General features: G+C 41.1%; 1 protein-coding gene across 2 annotated transcripts; it reads left to right on the forward strand.

Annotated features, from left to right (window-relative positions):
* The first annotated feature begins 458 nt into the window (after positions 1-458).
* Positions 459-20,262, forward strand: LOC119917334 (atlastin-2-like). Of its 2 annotated transcripts, XM_038737625.1 has the most exons (15): positions 459-700; positions 5,470-5,636; positions 6,073-6,285; positions 11,220-11,351; positions 11,498-11,602; positions 11,688-11,738; positions 11,840-11,896; positions 12,148-12,240; positions 12,503-12,641; positions 12,728-12,855; positions 13,321-13,377; positions 13,497-13,568; positions 13,849-14,280; positions 16,820-16,834; positions 17,140-17,711. In XM_038737625.1, exons 1-15 carry the CDS (start codon positions 628-630, stop codon positions 17,278-17,280), a joined length of 1,875 nt encoding a protein of 624 aa, XP_038593553.1. In that variant the 5' UTR covers positions 459-627; the 3' UTR covers positions 17,281-17,711. The 2 variants fall into 2 exon arrangements, with proteins under 2 accessions (XP_038593553.1, XP_038593552.1); XM_038737624.1 differs by lacking the exons at positions 16,820-16,834; positions 17,140-17,711 and adding an exon at positions 17,751-20,262 and having other exon boundaries at positions 469-700.
* The last annotated feature ends 3 nt before the right edge of the window (positions 20,263-20,265 follow it).

Consider the following 20,265-nt stretch of genomic DNA (forward strand, 5'->3'; position numbering starts at 1 on the left):
AGTGTTTCGGTTGTTTTATTAAAATTGTTTTAAATTCGCAAAACTATTATACACTTGTACTGTGCATGTCGCAGTATTGGCTTTGTGATAACTCCTAGTCTATTTTCCACCGCCACAGTTTTTTATTTTTCATTTTAGTTTTTAAATTTCGTTTTCAAACAAAAATGTAGTAGTGTGGATCTGGCCTGAGATGGCCTTATGGTTGGTTTAAAGTCAGGAATATAATTCTGGTGGAGAAAGGCTTAATTCCTTTTTATGTTTTCACCTTAAAGCTGTAAATTGAGTCTAAAGTAATGTGTAATTTGGGTGAAGTAGTACTGAGAACATTGCCTTGCTACCTGCCCAGGATGTTGCAGGGGTCCAGAATTACTTGCTCCGCCCCTGAATCAAGCTACAGACAGAACAGTGTCAAAGGAACACCTTTTTAATGGTAGTATACTTAGAATACGATATATGCTTTCGGTATTATTAAAAACGTGAAAAGTCGCGTTGCTTTGCGTCTGTGAAATAAAGAAAAATAGTTTGCATATCGCCGTGTACTTGACCCATCTGCTGCAGCCTTCAGCACTGCGTGAGGAGAAAAAAAGCTCCTTTGACGTCAGCCACGTTAGATTTCAGCAGTCCAAGATGGCGGAGGTGAGCGGGTTGAGGAGCAGAAATCACTTCGAGCCCAACTGCAAAAGCCGAGCTGTCGACGAAGGTAAACCGTTACGTGTTTTGTCGAGTAGATTTATGACAGGGACTCGAGTACGACGCTTAGAGGTCGGGGGTTAAAATTTAAAGTGTTTTTCGTCTCTGTCGTCTTCTTTTTCTGTGAGTGGCAAACTCGCTTTTCCGTTAGCGAGACGCTTCTGTTTTCAGTTGGCAGACCCGCGGTGTCCTGCCAAATGTGGCACCCCCTGCCAGAATATGTCCCCCCTAGTTCGCAAACAGGGTGTCAACACAGTCCAAACAGCGTGAAAGTTAGCTAGAGAGAGATACATTTTTATCAATATGTGTTTTCTCTTTGTTAAAACGTGTTTTCGCTCTGGAAACCTGCTGAAAAGCTGTGTTGTTCGAAAGTGACTGTGACCCGGATACAAAACCGTCCGTCGCCCCGCGCCGGTCCTCTGCGGGCCGTCACTTTCACCGGCGGCTTGTCCGTATTGTCTAGTCTGCCGGTAGTCGCACAGCCGCACTGTATTGGCTTCAGCCGCACCGTTTCTGAACTTTGAAACCGTCCACTTTAACCTACACCAGTTTTCTGTAACGGGGGATTCAGCCCAACTCACTAACTACACACAATAATACGTTAATCTCATCCCACTAATGACTCAGATATTTTTAAACAGCCTATTATTAAGTCTGTTCAGTTTGCCAGCAGACTTATCCACGTAATTGCAAGGCTAATTTTGTGCAGTGAATACAACTGGATACATAAGTGTATAAACATTTTACAGACAGAAAAGTAATTCTTCATAAGTAAACCATAGCCATTAACAGTGTTTACTGATTTTAAAAAGAACACATCACATACTGATTTGTCTTGCATTGAGGTTTATGCCGGTTCCTCACTTTGCCTTCAGTGTGGTGTCAGTGTTGCAGCTGTTATTTTTAATACCAGGATCAAGGTTTTCATTTGGAAGCCACCAAATACACAATATGTTACAAGCATGGATCCAAATCCGCATCTGTGTGGACTGTGCTGTTGTTTTAAAACACTATGTTGTGTCAACAGCTTTGGCAAGTGGGAGAAAGGCTATATAGAGCTGAAACAATTGATTAGTTCATCGACATTGGCAATGTCTTTGACAATTGATTAATCATTACTGTAGTTTTATCATCATAGTTGCTCAAATGTGAATATTTACTGCTTTTTGTTTGCTTTGGGTTGTGGACTGTTGGTCGGATGAAACAAGACATTTTGGGCTTTCAGAACTTTTGACAGGTCTGTTTTATCAAAACAGGCAGATAATGTTTAACTTATCTTAAAACAGAAAACTATATATTTTTTCTTTTGGTAATATGACAATAAATGGACAGATTTACTCCAGAGTGCACTCAGGTTTTGTCTGTTAATGGTACATTTCTACAAACATGTAGGAAGGCTCGTATGTGAGATATGGTCCGGACTACCTTACCATGATAACCCTTATGCCTACTTTGAAACAAGCCAGCTGACTCTGTGGCAACAACATTTACCAACTTCAGCTCCTCTTAATCTGCACTTTGTTCTCACAGACTCCCTATTAGTCTGCTTGCTGCAATTGAACATTTGCCCTCGTTGACTCTTGTCCAGGGAGGCCGTGTCAGGTTGTCTTTTTGGCACCAGTGTGCAGGGAAGTCGGTGTACCTGCATCTTAATGGGCTACAGCAGATTCCTTGTTTACTTTCATAAAATCTCCTTTTCCCTCTCTCTCTTGTTTTGACATATAAAGAACACATTTAGCCTGGTCGCTGAAACCATTTATAATGCATCAAATGCATGGCCTTGATGTCACAAGGTTGGAAGAGGGTGCTGAGGCTTAATAATCTGTTTTGCAACAGTAGAGAGAAGATGATTTCATGAGTTTTACCTGCTTTCTAAGCACTTAAATGCCAGTGCTCTCTCTCAAGATCAGAATGAAAATGTGAAATAGAAGAAGATATCGGCAAAAATTTTACACAATCTTACTTGAAGAATATTTGTGAGTGACTAACCTGCAGTAGTACCTGTATTTTCTTTGAATGACTCAACTTCACTCCCAAAGACACTAAATCTCTTGGAGGGAAAGAGCCAGGGAAATCTGCTCTTTTAAAGTATGAAACTTCCCATATTTAGACAGCTGGTTAAGTTAAGTGGACCGCTGTCTTATCAAAGTCTGCTTCAGATATAGTGCAGGAGTCCAGGGAAGGCAGAGCTGATTTGGGACATAGCACAGAGATGTAGGCTAGCCTGCATAGACGCGCACTATTCCTGCCATGCATAGTTAAAGATAGACCCATCAGAACTGAAGGGATGCAAAACACATGTGTGTGTGTGAGATGTACAAACTTGTCCCATCCCTGGGTAACTTTGTGTGTATGAGCAGGAAAACATGTAGGCCAGTTAACATCTGCTCAGTGCCGCCATCAGATAAGAAGTAATACAGCTAATTTTAGTTCTGCCCTCGTTTTCTGCAAGCTGAGGAGTAGGATAGTGCATTAGCCACTTTATCATGAAGTGTGAGTGTAGCAGTGAACGCACGTATCAGCGCAGCTAATGGTTTTCCACTTGCTGTTATGCTTCCTTGCATGCTTATTGTGTTTTGTCTCTCGCACACACATTCTGCCGCAATACAGACTCCTCACAGTACCAACAGAATAGTGTCTTTGTGCTGGTCCCCTCTATGGCCGCAGTCTGTGCCACTTCATCCTGCTGAGTGCAGCTCTGGACTTGAGGGGAACCTGCACGGCACCACAGACTGAGGAAATGTGCAGGGCTAATTTGTGTTCTGAGCAGATTACTGTAACTGCTCCGCGCTTACAGCAGCTCCTCAAACACTAGCACAGCATTGCTTTTGCCCTTTGGGAATTTGCCAGACCTGATCTTTGAATGTCCCATTTACAGATGTCCTCTTGAGCAAGAATGTCACTCAGTGTCCTCAAAACTAGTGGTCGACCAATATGGGTTTTTTCAATTGCCAATATTTACAGAGCAATATGTAATGGCAATATCAAAAAAAAAAGAAAAGTCATGTATAATTCCATTACTACATGCAGAATAAATTCTAATATAATTGTCTTAGCCAGTAACATGTTTTAAAAGGATTTTGTATTAATTAATGAAATAGAAAAAAAATTGGGTTCGGCCGTATATTTCAGAACGCGACTGGTGTTTAAGGGAGAGTGGGGGTATTTTGTCAGAAGTGACAGCTGCATTATTCTCTACAGTATAACAATATATATTTAACGCTAGCCAGTAATGCTATTAGATTAGATTAACCCATTAATCAGGCTGATATTTGACTAATATATCACCACTCAAAACTGCCCTCCCATCAGCTTGAAAGGGTCTCGAGTCCAATTCACGGCGTTCGTTTTATAGATGCTGAAGTCGATAGCAATTTTTTAAATCTGATTTGTTGTTTTGTTCTCCCCATGTCACTGGTTCCTTGGCTTCCTCAGCTTAGTGTTGATAGAGAACCTGTTATTGTTGATGAAAGTGCTCACTTGAAATTCATGTACTTGTGGGAAAAGGTGCGATCTCTGGCTGTCTTGTTTTCTAACTTATGTGAAATCTCATTTGGGTGCTCACTACCAATGGATATATGTGGTGTATCCAAGGTGTGTCTATGAAGCCGTGTTGGTTTGCAAAAAAATAATTTGTCTGGTGACAGACACTGTGGTGCCATAACTCAGTACGGTTGAATGGCTAATCAGTTGAAACATTTGGATGAGCAATGCTTGATACTTGTCCTACCTGTTCAGTGGACTGTATCGGGTATATACCCGAGGAATTTCCTCTTCCAGTACTTCAGGCAGTGTCATCTGAATCCTGCACCAGTGATTTCTATACCTGAAGGCAAAGGAAGGTACCTAGGGTTAACCGTGATAATGCTTCAGAGGTCAGTTTAGAAATCTGATTAAGATATAAAAGGTTCATGGCACTTTTTGGTTTTTATTACCAGCGAACTGTTTGGAGTTTTTTTTTGTTTGATGAAGAATAGGCCTAAATGCTAAATTCTTCCAGCTTCTGAAATGTAAATATTTTCTGGTTGATGATGATAAACCAAATATCTTTGTGTGTTGGACTGTTTGTGAGACAAAACAATACATTCCAAAGATGTCACATTGGCTTTAGGAAATTGTGACTGATAGTTTTACCAGTTTGTTACGTTTTCTAATAATATATAAAAAAAAATAATCTGCAGATGGATCAGTAATGGCAATAATCACTAGTTGCAGCCCTAGAACATAATGCTACCAAGACAAGCCACTCATCTGCATACCACAGTTCATGGTTCAACACATTTGCTCATACTGCAGGTGAACGCACTGTAGCAGGAAGGAAAGTGTCTTGCAGTTTTAGAGGAAATATACTTTATATTGAGGATAGACTTTCACAGAAACCTCAAAATGGCAGAGTAGAACAATGTAAAAATGCTGTCCTCCTAACTTCCTTTTCTTGTGTCCTTTTTGCTACCCCTTTGTGATTTCCAGTGCAAGGCTATTTTTGAGCTTGACCTAGATGTGTAGACTAGAGTGGATAACGGCATTTAGCTCAACACAAAATGCTAGAAACAATACTCATGTACATATTTAATTTTCTCTTTACCTCATCAGAACAATAGTCAGCCTGTCACGCAAACAAACACATGACAATGAAACCTATTCCTAGAACAGTGGTTTGGGGTCGGCCTACTTAACCCTGCCTTCACATTCTTCTCACTTTACGTCCATTGTGTGTACACAAACAAGCTGTTATCTCACCAGTGTAATTGTATCTGCATCTCTCTACTTACTCTAAAGGCTTGAGTGGCGTGGAGGATGTCCCCATTTATCGGCATAAGCAGAGGCCTCCTTTGGCCAGGCCTGAAGACCTGGAGGATGAATTTCTTCCCGTGAACATGGCCTCAAAGTCAGGCAAAAATGCCAGCCTCACCACCTCACCAGATGAAGAGACTCAGGAAGAAGAGGTATAAAGTTTATTTTCTGCCACATTCCTGTCTATTGACAAGCATGTTTAGCATTTCTAACTAAGCCATTGATTCTTTATCTTTTTTTCACCAGAATAATTATTTAATTTGTGACTATATACTATCCTTTAGGGACGACCGACTCCTCGGTGCAGACATGCTAGGCATTTGTGTTTTTGGAGGGGAAAAAAAGTTTTCTGCCATTTTGTGTAACTCGCTTGTGAATTCTAGCTGTGTCTTTGCTTCACGTCAGGCTCCTAAATGTGTTCGTGTCAAGTTATTTTCTGGCCTGTGCTTTCTTGGCTGATCTCAGCTTTGTAATTTTCAGTTCCCTCTCTCTCTTCCTCCATGAAACCTGCCTCATCACCACTGTAATTACTTAAATCCCTCTCAGTGCCAGGGAAAGCCCATATTGATTGCAAACTCTTGTCTTCAGGCTGTGATGGAGGAAGAAAAGGCCCGGCCCATCCAGATCGTACTGGCCAACGAGGAGGAGCACAGCTTTGAGCTGGACACTGCAGCGCTGGAGAAGATCCTGCTGCAGGATCATGTGAAGGACCTGAACGTGGTGGTCGTTTCTGTGGCCGGGGCCTTCCGCAAGGGCAAGTCCTTCCTGCTGGACTTCATGCTGCGCTACATGCACAGTCAGGTGAGATAAATAGTGTGTAGTTTTCACACTGTGTCTGGACATACAAGGGTTCATGTCCCAGTGGAGATGCGTTTAAAAGACTAGTTCAGGTACTTAACACGGGATGTTAAGTGTTCATTATGTGACGCTGCACATTGATTGGAACGTTTACGAGGACAATGTAATATTCAACCAAACTTTAATACCATGGGTGAACTGGGAACTTTTAAAGGTTTTTTTTTTTCTTAGAGTGTCAACTCTGTGTACAGTAAGGCTGCAACTAACAATTGTTTTCATGATTAATCCGCTGATTACTATAAAAGGTCACAAAATAGTGAAAAATGTCCACCACAGTTTCCCAAACCCAAAGGTGACATCTTCAAATATCTTATCACCTGTCCACAATCCAAAGATTTAAAACCTCGATTCAATTTACAGTCTCAGGAGACTAAGGAAACCAGAACATATTCAGATTAAGAGAAGCTGGAACCAGTGATTTTTACATTTCTTTCTTTAAAAAAGTCTATTCAGGGGCACCGGTGGGCTCATGTGTTAGTGCACGTGCACCATGTACAAGGCTAAAGTCCTTACGGCAGCGCCCGGGTCATGCCATCCCCTCTCTCTCCCACATTTCCTATCTCACTCTTCAGCTTCAAATGAAGACAGAAAGCCAAAAAACAAACTAATTGTTATTAGCACATTTGTTATTGACCAAGCAATAGATCAGCTAATGATTGTAGCTCTAGTGTATAGTTGCCGATTGCTTATTGCAGATGCAGACATCTTTTAAAAAACTGTTCACACCCGATTTATTACTAAATCCAACTGTTTCTAGATAAATACGCTACTTGATAAGAAGATAAGTTAATGTACATGTAAAATAAACTTTGGCTTTTGGCAACTTTTTCAAAACACTTGAAGTTATTTTATAGCTTGTGAATCCTTGAAAGTGTCCGTGTAAGATGTTCACCTCCTCAGTTTTGTTTTTATTAATGTCCACATGGAACAATCACCAATATTTTCACAAATGCATCGATAATTAGATTAGCTTGTCGTGATTATAAAAAGCACTCTGATGTAGTTGTTCTTATATGAATCATCCATTAGTCAAATCTGTGTGATAAATTTCGCATAACTTTTATTTCAGTCCAGATATGATAACACATTAATTTCCCAATGCTGATAAGTTGACCTGACCTCATACAGGTCTAATATGAAGTTCTTGTGCGCAGTGTCAGTGAGATCAGTAAAATAAATTGTTCACATTTTTACTAGGGCTGAAACAATTCATGATTAAATCAATTAATAAAATGCATTGACACAAATTCTTTGCATCAATGCTTTGTTTAATCCATGTAACTTTACAGCACACTGTTTCGCAGGGACATTCATTACTGTTGCACATCGCGCTTACGCTGTGAACACGACGTGATTATAATGGAGCTGTTTGCAAAGAGGAGGAAGAGAGAGAAAATAGTGGGGGACAAAGAAGCAAGTGTCCAAAGATTATTTCAAGCTAAAGAAAACAACAACTCTGTAATGTTACCGTCCATCCACCGTAAAAACGAAACTTATGTGGCCTCGGCACCTGAACAAAAGGCAGCTGGTGTTCTGCCAGTGGACCACAGACAAGGTAACAGTAACAGCAACTTTAGCATTTAACTGAAATCATGACTGATTGTTGAGTTGAAGCCAAAGTAAGCCGCAGACCTCAGCTGAAAATGTGCACACGTGTGTTTATTGTTCTCCTTTTTGGGCCGTGAGTTGTAACCTCACAGTCAAGAGTTAACTGGGTGCCGCGGAGCTGCACTTTTTAACTCACCTGCAGCTCTCTCTGTAGCTCAGACAATCCCTGCTACCTGCATGTGTTAATCTATGCTTTCACCCAGATTCTTTGTCTTTATAATTGTTACCTTTATAATAACAAACAGCTGTTTCGTGTGCAGGATCGCTCAATTCCCGTTTCATGTGTGTTTTCTTGACAAACGTGGTTTGGAGACCTGCGTCGGGTGACACAGCCACTGTCAGCTCCTGTAGTGTGTGTGTGTGTGTGTGTGTGTGTGTGTGTGTGTGTGTGCCCCTGCTGAAAGTGTGCTTACATGTGCTTAGTAAACGTATAACAGCTCATCCTTCCTCTGGGCCTTTAATATTGTGTAACATTTGCTGTCAGTAGAGAGTTTTAAACTAGATGAACAAGTACAGCAGATGAGATTACAACCAGCATCGACATGTCTACCAGTATGTGACGAACAAGTGCTTCCTGTTTGATCCCATACAGATCATGGGATATTAGCCAGATGAGCAAGACACGCACCAAAGTGCATGAATAAGACAGAGCGGTTTAACTGGTCTCCTGGGTAGGTGTATGTTAAAGAGTTGGGAAGCTCAAGTGTTAAATTTGGGTTTAATATACCTGATTTTTTTGTGTGATTACTGGCCTCTGAAATAATGTCTGAAAATGCGAATAACAAAGTGGTACATCACATACACGCACATCAACACAAACACACGCACACACATTTATGTCCACCCAACAACTGTGTGACTTGCACTGACACAAGTATCAATAACTAGTCCTTCAGACCTTTTGGGAGCAGCTGGTCACACAGAAGCATCCAGGATCCCCTTACATTCACTTACACATGCTCTCTCTTAACACACGCACGCGCGCTTTAACACACACACAGCAGGAAAGACGGAGGAATGTCAGCACCCTTTCTCACAGCTGTTTGGCAACATTAACATGGGCATTCATGCAAGTCTGATCAGATCTGCACATGTTCACATTTTTCCCTGAACACTGATACTGGTTCAGGCTGTGGTTCATTATATTCATTTAATTAATGTAAATGTAATTAATTAAAGATATATTATTGACTGGTTTGTTATACAGTTGTGTTTTCATTTATCCATATCAGATTGGACTGCAGGCATTTATAATGATCAAATTACATCATCTTGCTCTATCATTAGATCATGGTTAGGCACTCGGCACCAGTGTTGGGCAAGTTACTCAGAAATTGTAATATTACTAGTTACTTATTACTCCTTAAAGTAATATTATTACTTATTACTGGGTGATAAAAGTAACTAGTTACGTTACTAGTTACTTTCCAGTGTGTCCCACAGAATGAGGGGGGGTTGGTTCTGACTTTGGACAGTTTTGTGCAGCGGTGTTTAGGAGAGAGAGAAAGAGGGAGCGAGCGAGGAGGTGCCGCATGAATATATGCTCCTCGGTACAGCTCCTCAATCAAATAGGATTTTAAATATACCTAGTAAAAAAATTAGAAAATCAATATGTGGTGGTCAGCGTTGATGATGATGATGATGATGATCCAATTTATAGGCTAATTATGGTAAATACTGCTTTCACTACCACCCCGCCCTTCACCCCCAAACAAAGCAGTCTCTCCCGACTTTATTAACTAATATCATATTCAACAGCAGCAAGGAGTGTGTTTTTTACAAAGCATATAGCCTAGGCCTAACGTTTCTGAATGCCACTGGCTGAAATAAAAAAATTAGGAAAGTAAATCCCGACTGTTCTGCACATGTAGCCTATTTATAAAAGTCTATATAAGAGTATTCTGTATGTTTAATAAATGTTACGTTAACGCCACTCTCTCCTGACGAGTCCAAACATCAGTACCGGAGTTTCTTTCTGTAAGTTTCACGTTGCTGTGCTGCTTCAGCAGATTCTTCAATAAATCAGATGTAGAAATGTTCACGGTTGAAAGTTTATTGCTGGTTTACACTAGACGTCAATGTTCTTTGCTTCTTAGACTGTGACACAATAATGGCAGTAGCTACTTACAGCTGTGGAAAGAACGCCTCTCCCCCTCGTTCTCCTTTCTTCCTTTGGTTTTGGCTAACAGCGGACATGAACAACAGACTGTCCAGTGCCGCTGAGCTGCCGCACAGTCGTCAATTCACGTCAAGGATGGTGCGTTCAGTAACGCAGCGTTACTTGCCTTAGTAACTAGTAATAATATTACTGTTTCAGAAAGTTACACTACTAGTTAGTGGGAAAAGCAATATTATTACAGTAACGTGTTACTGCCCAACACTGCTCAGCACAGCTGTCATGTAGTAGTAGAATCAGTGTTCGTGCATACTTTGCCTTGCAAATGAGGTTTTAGCTTTTGAGGCTTCTTTATTTGTTTTATATTTGTGGTCAGTGGATCTCCTCACTTGTCTGCCTGAAGTACAAAGAAGGTCACAAGTTGTTGCTTTTACTTTGACATTTTTCTGTTCTTTTCTTTGTGCTTGGCTTTCAGTCTCATATTGAAGCCTTCTTTTCATGTTACTGTGAAAGCCACATTTCATGCAGTGTGTTCACACCAGTTACTGTGAAAACTATACAGTGTAAAAATGTGTTGAGAGTGAATGCTGCTGTGGATTAAACAACATATTGGCAAACAAGAAAGAACTCAGGAGTACAGACCTTCTTTACCAAGTTCTAATAATCATCCCAGTTACTCTCTCAGTCAACGGTGTACTGGTTAGTTACACAAGGCTAGTCAAAGTGAGGCCTGCTAGTAGTGTTAGATTGAAGACTTATTGGTCACCAATAAATGCAGATCCCATTTCACACCAGTTGGACACAGGGTTTGGAAATATTGTGGTTACAAACAGATTAATAACTTTTTTCTCTGGATTAAAATCCAGTAGAACACTACAGTACATTGTTTCTCCACAAATAAAGACAGCTCCACTTGTACAATGTTTCCTCCTGGTGGTGATATGAGCCAAATACTGCTGGACTTCAGGCCATTGACCTGTACCCCTTTTCACTCCGCCCTCTTTCTCTCGTACCATTATCTCCTCTGCCCCTCATCTGTCTTCTCAATCCATGTGGATATTTTTTTTTTCAACCAATGTACATCTCCTTTTCTGTTTCTCTTTCCTCTCATCTTACCCCCTCTCTGTGTCCTCCCTCTTTCCCTCTGCTGCAGAGTGAGTCGTGGATGGGAGGTGACGATGAGCCTCTGACAGGGTTCACCTGGAGAGGAGGCTGCGAGAGGGAGACCACAGGAATTCAGATCTGGAGCGAAGTCTTTGTGGTGGACAAGCCTGATGGCAGAAAGGTAGACGGTTATAAAACAAACCATACCCTTCAGTTCTTAGGAGCTTCATGAGAAAATGTTGTCACATGTGGTTGAAATGTCTTTTGGGAGAACCTTTTAAAATTTAAACGAAACACAAACACCAGATGTGTGTCTTGTCCCAACAGGTTGCTGTGCTCCTCGTTGACACTCAGGGAGCTTTTGACAGCCAGTCCACTATAAAGGACTGTGCTACTGTGTTCGCCCTCAGCACAATGACCAGCTCCGTACAGGTCAGACTTTAAGCATGTCTTGTTTGGTGGAAAATATGCTTTTTCTTTTCTCTCTGAAATGTCAAAATTCATGTTTCATTTTCAGGTGTACAATCTCTCCCAGAACATCCAGGAGGACGACCTGCAGCATCTGCAGGTTTGCGTAATTTCTTCTCCTCCCAGGAAAAAAGTACCACCAAAATCTGTAACAGTAATTTCTGTTTTCTGATCCTAATGTGCCTTTTCTCTCATATGCAGCTCTTCACAGAATATGGCCGGCTGGCAATGGAGGAGATCTACCTGAAACCTTTCCAGGTACTGTTCCTGTTGACTGTGTGTACTATTGAACTTGTCCATAAAATCCACCTATTCAGTTTAAAATTGGCTGCACAGCAAGTGATGTGTTTGCAATGAATCATTTTATGGGATTCACCCTTAACTGAAAACAGGATGGAAAAGTAAAACTTAATTTTGTTCCTTTATCATCAAAATCTAGCCCTTGTTATATCAGCTGTAAGTTTTCTTCCTAACAATAATGTGTCTGTAATGTTGGCGGTGTGTTTCAGTCCCTGATGTTCCTGATTCGGGACTGGTGTTATCCTTATGAAAACAACTATGGCCTGGAAGGAGGCAACAGCTTCCTGGAGAGAAGACTACAGGTGAGACTCATTTTTAAAAGTTGAAAATGCACATTTGTTTTGAGGATACAGGTTGCTGAGCAAAGGAACTGTTTTCCCTCACTATTTCTGTTGCACAACCACTGTTCCTGCCAGACACACCACACCTCTCTTTGAAAAGCACAGACACACTTAATGTCATTATCTGTTCAGGTCTAATTTGCTTAGTATGTCGAGTATGTGTATACACATTCAATCAAAGCACACTTTCACTGTGAGAGTACATTCTTGTCTGCTGACCCAGGTGAAACAGAACCAACATGAAGAGTTGCAGAACGTAAGGAAGCACATCCACTCCTGCTTCTCCAACATCGGCTGCTTCCTGCTGCCACATCCTGGCCTCAAGGTGGCCACCAACCCCTACTTTGACGGCAGACTGAAAGGTGAGGAAACCGGAACATGCACACGCATGCTGGACTGACATGACACGCTCTAGAGGACATTCACCTTGTGTGTTTCTGTGTTTCAGACATCGATGGGGAATTTAAGAGGGCGCTGGCCAAGCTGGTCCCTCTCCTCCTGGCCCCGGACCGACTGGTAGAGAAGGAGATCGGAGGCAACAAAGTGACCTGCAGAGATCTCCTGGAGTACTTCAAGGTCCTGCAGGATTTTAGTCCAGTGATTTTCACACTGAGAGACCACAGGTCGATAAACATAAAGCCTCAAATGATTCACTCTGCTGCCAAAAAAATAACAAACTTTAGAGTGAATAAAACAACACAAAATTGCTTTCTGTTTTTTGCCAGAGTAGACACAGATTTAGATGGATTAATCATGCACAGTGGCATCCCATAGGGAAAAAGACAAACGAAGTGAAGACATAAAGTAAAGCCAATGAGTTCAGTTTTTTTGCCACTCAATTTTGGTTTGCAAAGCTAGATTTAAATAGCTTGTTTCAGTGTTTGGTGGTATTGAATCCTGTTGCATGCTTCCAATATGTCCCCCAAAATGAGTGTTAAAAAAATTAGATGCTGGGCTGTTAATTTCTTGTTTTGCTGGCAGAATATTAACATTGTAGAGGAAACAGTGGTGTGATCATCTGTTTATTTTATGTTCCTGCAGGCTTACATAAAGATCTACCAAGGTGAGGAACTGCCTCACCCAAAGTCCATGCTGCAGGTTAGTTTCAAAACTGAGGGATCTTCTCAAGAAACAGGTCATGCTTTTTAGGTTTTAATTCACATCTTCTGTGGTAATAAAGGCTATCTCGAATGTCATTGTCTTTTCCTGTTTGTCAGGCGACCGCAGAAGCCAACAACTTGACCGCTGTGGCAGGAGCCAAAGACATGTACAGCAAGAACATGGAGCTGGTAAGGACATGTTTTTCATTCACACTCGGCATGAATCGTTATTGGTTCCGAAGGTTGTCAGGCCTCAGAGGGACCGCAGGGTGTAGTCATGGTCTAAATTCAATGTTTAAGGAAGCTAGCAGCACACTAACAGAATAGTTTGAATTACATTTCAATATGTAATAAAAATCCTGCACGTTGAATAGTGATTATCCAGTTGCATGCTACTGCAAAGTTTGAGCCCATCTTTGTCTTCCCTACAGTCCTTCTTCCTCTGTCACTTCATGTCTTTCCTTGTCAGGTCTGCGGTGGGGACAAGCCATACATCGCCCCGGCTGACCTGGAGCGCTTCCACGAGGAGTTTCGCGAGCATGCGGTTCATTCATTCCGCTCTGTGAAGAAAATGGGGGGCGATGAGTTCTGCCAGCGCTACCAGAACCAGCTGGAGTCAGAGCTGGATGAGGCCTACACCAACTTCTCCAAGCACAATGACGGAAAAAACATCTTCTACACCGCACGCACTCCCGCCACACTTTTTGCAGTCATGTTTGTCACCTACGTGGTGTCCGGGGTGACGGGCTTCATCGGCCTGAGCACCTTAGCAGCCCTGGCTAACCTGGTGATGGGTGTGGCGCTGCTGTCGCTCTGCGCCTGGGCATATGTGAAGTATTCTGGAGAGTTTCGGGAGATCGGAACGATGATAGATCTGGTGGCCGATACACTCTGGGAACAGGTGGGTTAACGATGTGAGAGGAGGGCGGAGTGTGTGTGAATGTGTGTGTGTTTGTCCACGTTAATCTACATGAGAGAGATTGCAGCAGGAAATAAACTGGTGATTGTCTGGTTGAAGACAGATTAACACTTTAAACAGTTAAATGGCTACATTTTTAATGGTGGTTGTTATGATTTAGGTATTAAGCTTGAGTTATATCTTTAAAATTACTGTTATTTAACAGTAGCATCTTTGGTGGTGGCTTTGAGAGCGATATAGTGACTGTTTCTGGTTAAACAAAAAGGTAACAGCAATCTGACCCTGTCAGTGGCAAAAATAAGCATTTCAGTGGACATACTTTGACGGGGCGCAATTGCCTACAAAGATTAAGTTGCAGCCCTTCGCTGCTGCCGACTGCAGCATGCTCGCTCAATACTGGACCAATTAAAAATAAAATGTCCCAATTAGTTGCACAGACACACAAATCTGGGAAAAGAGGTTGAAAAATTAAAAGATAGTTCAGTATCGGGCTTATGTGTTGGCCAGTAAGTAACAAACAAGAAATTGCAATACAGAAAAGCCATTGACATGTTTGAGGTAATATAGAAACAGTTTCTTTAAATTAGCGCTGAAACTAATGATAATTATCATTTTCAATTAGTATGTTGATTATTTCTGAAAATACCGAAGGTGTTGACTTCATCACTTCATCATCCAAAGCACAAACATTGTTTTCATTTCAGAAGCTGAAACCAGCCAGTCCTTCATGCTGGTCATATAATTAGAATATCATCAAAAAGTTGATTTATTACAGTAATTCCATTCAAAAAGTGAAACTTGGATATTATATTCATTCATTACACACAGACTGATATATTTCAAATGTTTATTTCATTTAATTGTGATGATTAAAACTGACAACTAATGAAAATCCCAAATTCAGTCTCTCCGAAAATTAGAATATTACTTAAGACCAATACAAAAAAAGGATTTTTAGAAATGTTGGCCAACTGAAAAGTATGAACAAGAAAAGTATGAGCATGTAAAGCACTCAATACTTAGTTGGGGCTCCTTTTGCCTGAATTACTGCAGCAATGCGGCGTGGCATGGAGTCGACCAGTCTGTGGCACTGCTCAGGTGTTATGAGAGCCCAGGTGCTCTGATAGTGGCCTTCAGCTCTTCTGCATTGTTGGGTCTGGCGTATCGCATCTTCCTCTTCACAATACCTCATAGATTTTCTATAGCAGGAAGCATGAAGTGCTCTAAAACTTTTTGTCTTTAGCCCAGGCGAGACGCTTCAGTCAATTAGCTGATTAGAGTGTGGCACCAGGTGTCTACAATATTGAACCTTTTTCACAATATTCAAATTTTCTGAGATACTGATTTGGGTGTTTTCATTAGTTGTCAGTTATCATCAAAATTAAAAGGAATGAACATTTGAAATATATCAGTCTGTGTGGAATGAATGTATAGATTATACAAGTTTAACTTTTTGAATGGAATTACTGAAATAAATCAACTTTTTGATGATATTCCAATTATATGACCAGCACCTGTAAGTTAAACACTTAATCAGGGAATTGCTTTCTGTCAGTGGAATGTTTCAGCCCTACATTACATAGCTTGTCCACCAGAGTGCACTGACGGTTTATTTTTCAACTTTAAATGTACCACTCAATACATATACAGTACTTCCTGGCTAATGGCAAAATTTAAGGGATACCAATCAAGAATGTTTGTTTTAAAACCAAATATCAGGCAATATGATGATCTTGGATTTTTATTTAATTTTTTGTAACTCCAGTAGAATAAAAAGTTACTGTCAATTTACTGAACCATATTTGTTATGCATACTGTGTAATGTTGGGGTAGTGATTTAACCAATAATGTGTGCTGGAAGTGTGTCTCTACATATTGTTTGTTTATTATTATATTTTTATGTTACTTTGGGGTTTTATACTGTTTTGAAAAAAGTATTTGTGTTACAGGACTGCAGAGGTAAACTTGAACTGACCTGAGGAATAGTTATATTTGTGAAAACTGGGGATTAGTATTGGTTAAGTTGGGGTTTAGGTTAAAGCCTTCTTAGTTTAAAGTGAGTGACCTTTTTTTTTTTTTTTTTTTTTTTTTTTAAATTACATTGTTGCCGTTGTTGCCTTTTTATTTCCAGGTGTTAAAAACCAAAAAACCAGAGAAAGAAGAATCCTCCCAACAGTTTTTATTTCCTTCTGTCCACTGCACGTTTATGATCGTTGTCTCGCCTTCACATCCCATCATTGATCTCACAAAGAACCGTTGTTTCAGTTCACCTTTCAGCGCTCCTTCCACACTGAAACTCTGTCAGCACCTTTTTATTTGCTCTCACTGTCTCTTCATTCCTCCCATCCATTGTTGGCCTGTAGACTACTCAGGAGAGCAAACAGGAAGTCAGATTGTGTGTTTCTTATTTTGAGTTTTCATGGATGTTTGATATTCACCGCAAGCGCAGCCGTCATGTCTCCTCTGACTTCTCCCTCCTTCCTCTGCTTTTGTCTCTCTTCCTCCCTCACCCACTTTACAGAAGACGGTCAGAAAGGTGAGAGGTGTTGCTTCCCATTCCTCTGAACTTGTGCCTGCCCCTCTCAACATCATGCTTTTCCTTTCATTTTACTTTCTCTTCCTGATACCAGTCTCCCTGTATTCTTTTCATTTGTATGGTTCAACATCTATCATGCTTTCTCAGTCTTTCATCTCTCCTTATTTCCTTTTTTAAACTTTTTGTTTTTCTCCAATATTTCTTCTGGATCATCTTCTTTTCCCCTCCGTCTGCTCCGGTGTCTACCTCGCCTGTCGGTCTTGTTCCTTGTTTAACTGTACTGTTCCTCCCTGCTGTCCTCTCAGGTGTTTTCCAAACTTTTGGAGCCTGTCAGGAGCCGCCTGGCTTGGCCCATCTCTCTCCTGCCTTCATTGCCATCAGGAGCAACACTGGGACTCGAAGCCCTGTCTCCTCTCAACAACAACATCTACAAGAAGACAAACTAGCTGCTTGACGACTGGCAGACTTACAGACTGTTAAATTTCCTTCTCTTTTTGAAACTTCTGCAGTTTGCTGGCTTCTTTATTGTTAATTTGTCAGTCTAATGGTGCTGGATTCTCATACTTAAACCACCGGATTCCTCTGACCTTCACTGAATGTATCTGAACACCTGCAGGCTGGGCCCATCTCAGGATCTCAAGGACTTGAAGCCTGCCCAAACGGTTTTTAATAATCTTGAATGGTTCATATATTTCTTTCAGTTAAAGACGTTGTGTTGTGAGTCTTGTTTTGTTTGTGGTCAGCATGTTGGAGACTACGTCCTGTTTTTCGTTCCTTTATTTTCCCTTAAACGTTTTTTTCTCCTAACCTACTTTCTTTCAGTTTCTTTGTCCCCTTTTATAGACGATTTTTCAGACGAGTCAAGTTGATTTGTTCTCACACAAAATCCTCTTCTTCTGTTTCTCCTCTCCTGCAGGTTTTGAAGCCATTAAGCGAACATTATATGGAAGACAACGTCAGACAGACGGTGGTTAACTCTATCAAAGCCAGCTTGACAGAACAGGGCTCGCAGAACACCAAGTTAAAGACTCACTGACGCTCTTCCTCCTCACCTCCCCCATCTTGTTCATCACCCTCCCGCCCATTCGCTCGATGTGCTCAATCCTAGAACTGTGGAACTAGTTCAACACCAAAGCTGTTTGCCCCCTAAAAACTGACCATCACATTGCTGCCCCGTCTTTATTCGCTGTCGTGGACCTGTAGGCCCGCTGTCTGCCCTGCTCTTCATCGCCTCCCAGTGCCTGAGAGCAGAAACTGCACATTCATGAGAGGACCGAGCGGAGAAGCCGGCGGCGTCCTCACTTGCCAAAACAGGACCTGAAGGACTGTCCTCTTCTCCAGTGTGCCATGCTGTGATAGGTGCACGTGGTGTAGTGCATACTGTAGGCCGACACACACTTGACACCTTTGCTGATAGCGGACTGCACTCGCTTCAGATTAGAGCTGTAATTCAGGGAAAACTGACAATGCTGTGGGCAGCGGTTGTCAACAGTGGACGCAAACTAAAGCCCTTTTCTGTGCATTTAATCATTTTGTCTTACAGGCCAGACAGTTCAGAGCTCAGTTTGCTTTCTCTTCAGCCTGTTGATTTAATGTTTCCTACAAGCACAAGTGACTAATCGACTCAGAAAACTAATCATGAGGTGATTGTCGTTTTTTTTCTCGTCATTTCAGCAAAGTCAGGAAACATATTTTATTGATGCTACCGAAGTGAAAGTAAATTGAAAACCCCTGTCATAGACGAGCTGGAGAGACTATTTTAACTGTCAAATTTCCAACCTGTCCCCTTCTACAAATCTGAACTGAACAGACGAGTGCAGAAAATCAAGCAGAAACTGTCTCTTCTTCTGACATGTAGTACTTCACCTGCCTGCCTCTGTTCATTCAGCTCTCCACACCAACTTTGGAAGGTGTGTGTGTGTTCACCAGGTTACATAATCAAACTCTGGGCTCAGGTTGCTTCTAGACACCACCTCTGCATGTCTCTCTGTGTCTCCCTTTAATATGTTGTGATTGTAATCCTGAAGAGTACTGTAGGAAGCCCCGAGCCTCTCAGCTGATGTTTGATCTGTTTTTAATTTAGAACTGACGTGTTTTATCTGGCCTAGCGTCTCGTAGCAGACCTGCCAGCATTTGGCCCTCTGCATGGTGTTAAGAGGTACTGTGTTGTAGCACTAAGGTAGCTTTCAGAGCCCAGGCCTCTGTAGTTGGGTAGCCAGGAAGGACTATCATTTTGAACCTTTTTCTCTTCCCCTGCCTTTCATTAAAGCCCTGTTTTCCCTTTGCATTTTTAGGAGCTACAGGCTGTAAGTTTTATTCATTTAAACATCATCTTTAACTCAAATGCCTATTACCCCTCTAAAGGAATATGACATTGTCATTCATAATTTTGCTTATTTGCTTTCTTGCTGAGAGTTAGAATGACATCCTTATATATGTCAGCTAAATATGAAGCTACTTAGCCGGTTAGCTTAGCATAGAGACTGGAGGCAAGGTGAAATGGTTCTGGTTTGTCCAAACTTTTAACATCTTCTACCAGCTCCTCCAAAGCTCACTAATTAACACGTATCTTGTCAAGTGTAAAAATAGTAAATAAAAACAAATTTTACACTTTATTTTTTGTACAAATTAAACAAATGTGTTTAATTAGTGAGCTTTAGCAGTGCAAGTAAGCAGTATTTTGGGGGTTTTTTTACGTTTTGTACAGAACCAGTCTAGCTCTTCGCCCCCGTTTCCAAGCTTTATGCTAAGCTAACCAGCTGTTGGCTGTTGCTTCATATTTAACTGACAGATCTGGGGGTGGATCTGTCTTATCTGTCCCCCTTCTCACTTGACTCTTATCCCTCTCTTCAGCGAAAGATGCTACAATCAGTCAAATGGTGAGTACCATTTACAATTTAAAAAGTGGTTACTTCACAATAAGAACCTGAACTAAATGGACTGAAGAAACTTTTTTCCTTTTGGTTTTTCTATCATTTACTTTTTTCAACAGCTGCACCACATCTGTCTGAGCTCTTTTGATTCCATCCACATTATTTCTCACCTCAAGCGCCATCTTGTACTGTAGTCTCTCTTTGTGTTCACATATTACAAACCCGGGCATGTATGTTGGATTAAATATTTAAATAAACTTTGTATACATTTTATAGTGAATCATTTGACAATTGCTGTTTTTTTTCCTTTTGATCAACTTAACAGTTTGTGGTTTGTTTAAGAATGATAAGTTGCTGCTTTAGGGTTTACACTAGCTTTCTCCTTTTTGTGAGGACGGACGTTAATAGAAACATGTCGTGTGAATACTTGGAATCTGATAGGACAATGTTTTGATTGTGATGAGTGGGTTGGAGACAGTCTGCCTTTTAAAGGCATCTCTGGTAATTTATTTTTGAATAAAATGTGTACCTTAAGAATAAAGCGTCAATTCAGTTCTT

Source organism: Micropterus salmoides, unplaced genomic scaffold (assembly GCF_014851395.1).
Source record: "Micropterus salmoides isolate LMB-PRFRI ecotype aquatic unplaced genomic scaffold, ASM1485139v1 Ms_hic_scaffold_22, whole genome shotgun sequence".
NCBI classification, from domain to species: domain Eukaryota; kingdom Metazoa; phylum Chordata; class Actinopteri; order Centrarchiformes; family Centrarchidae; genus Micropterus; species Micropterus salmoides.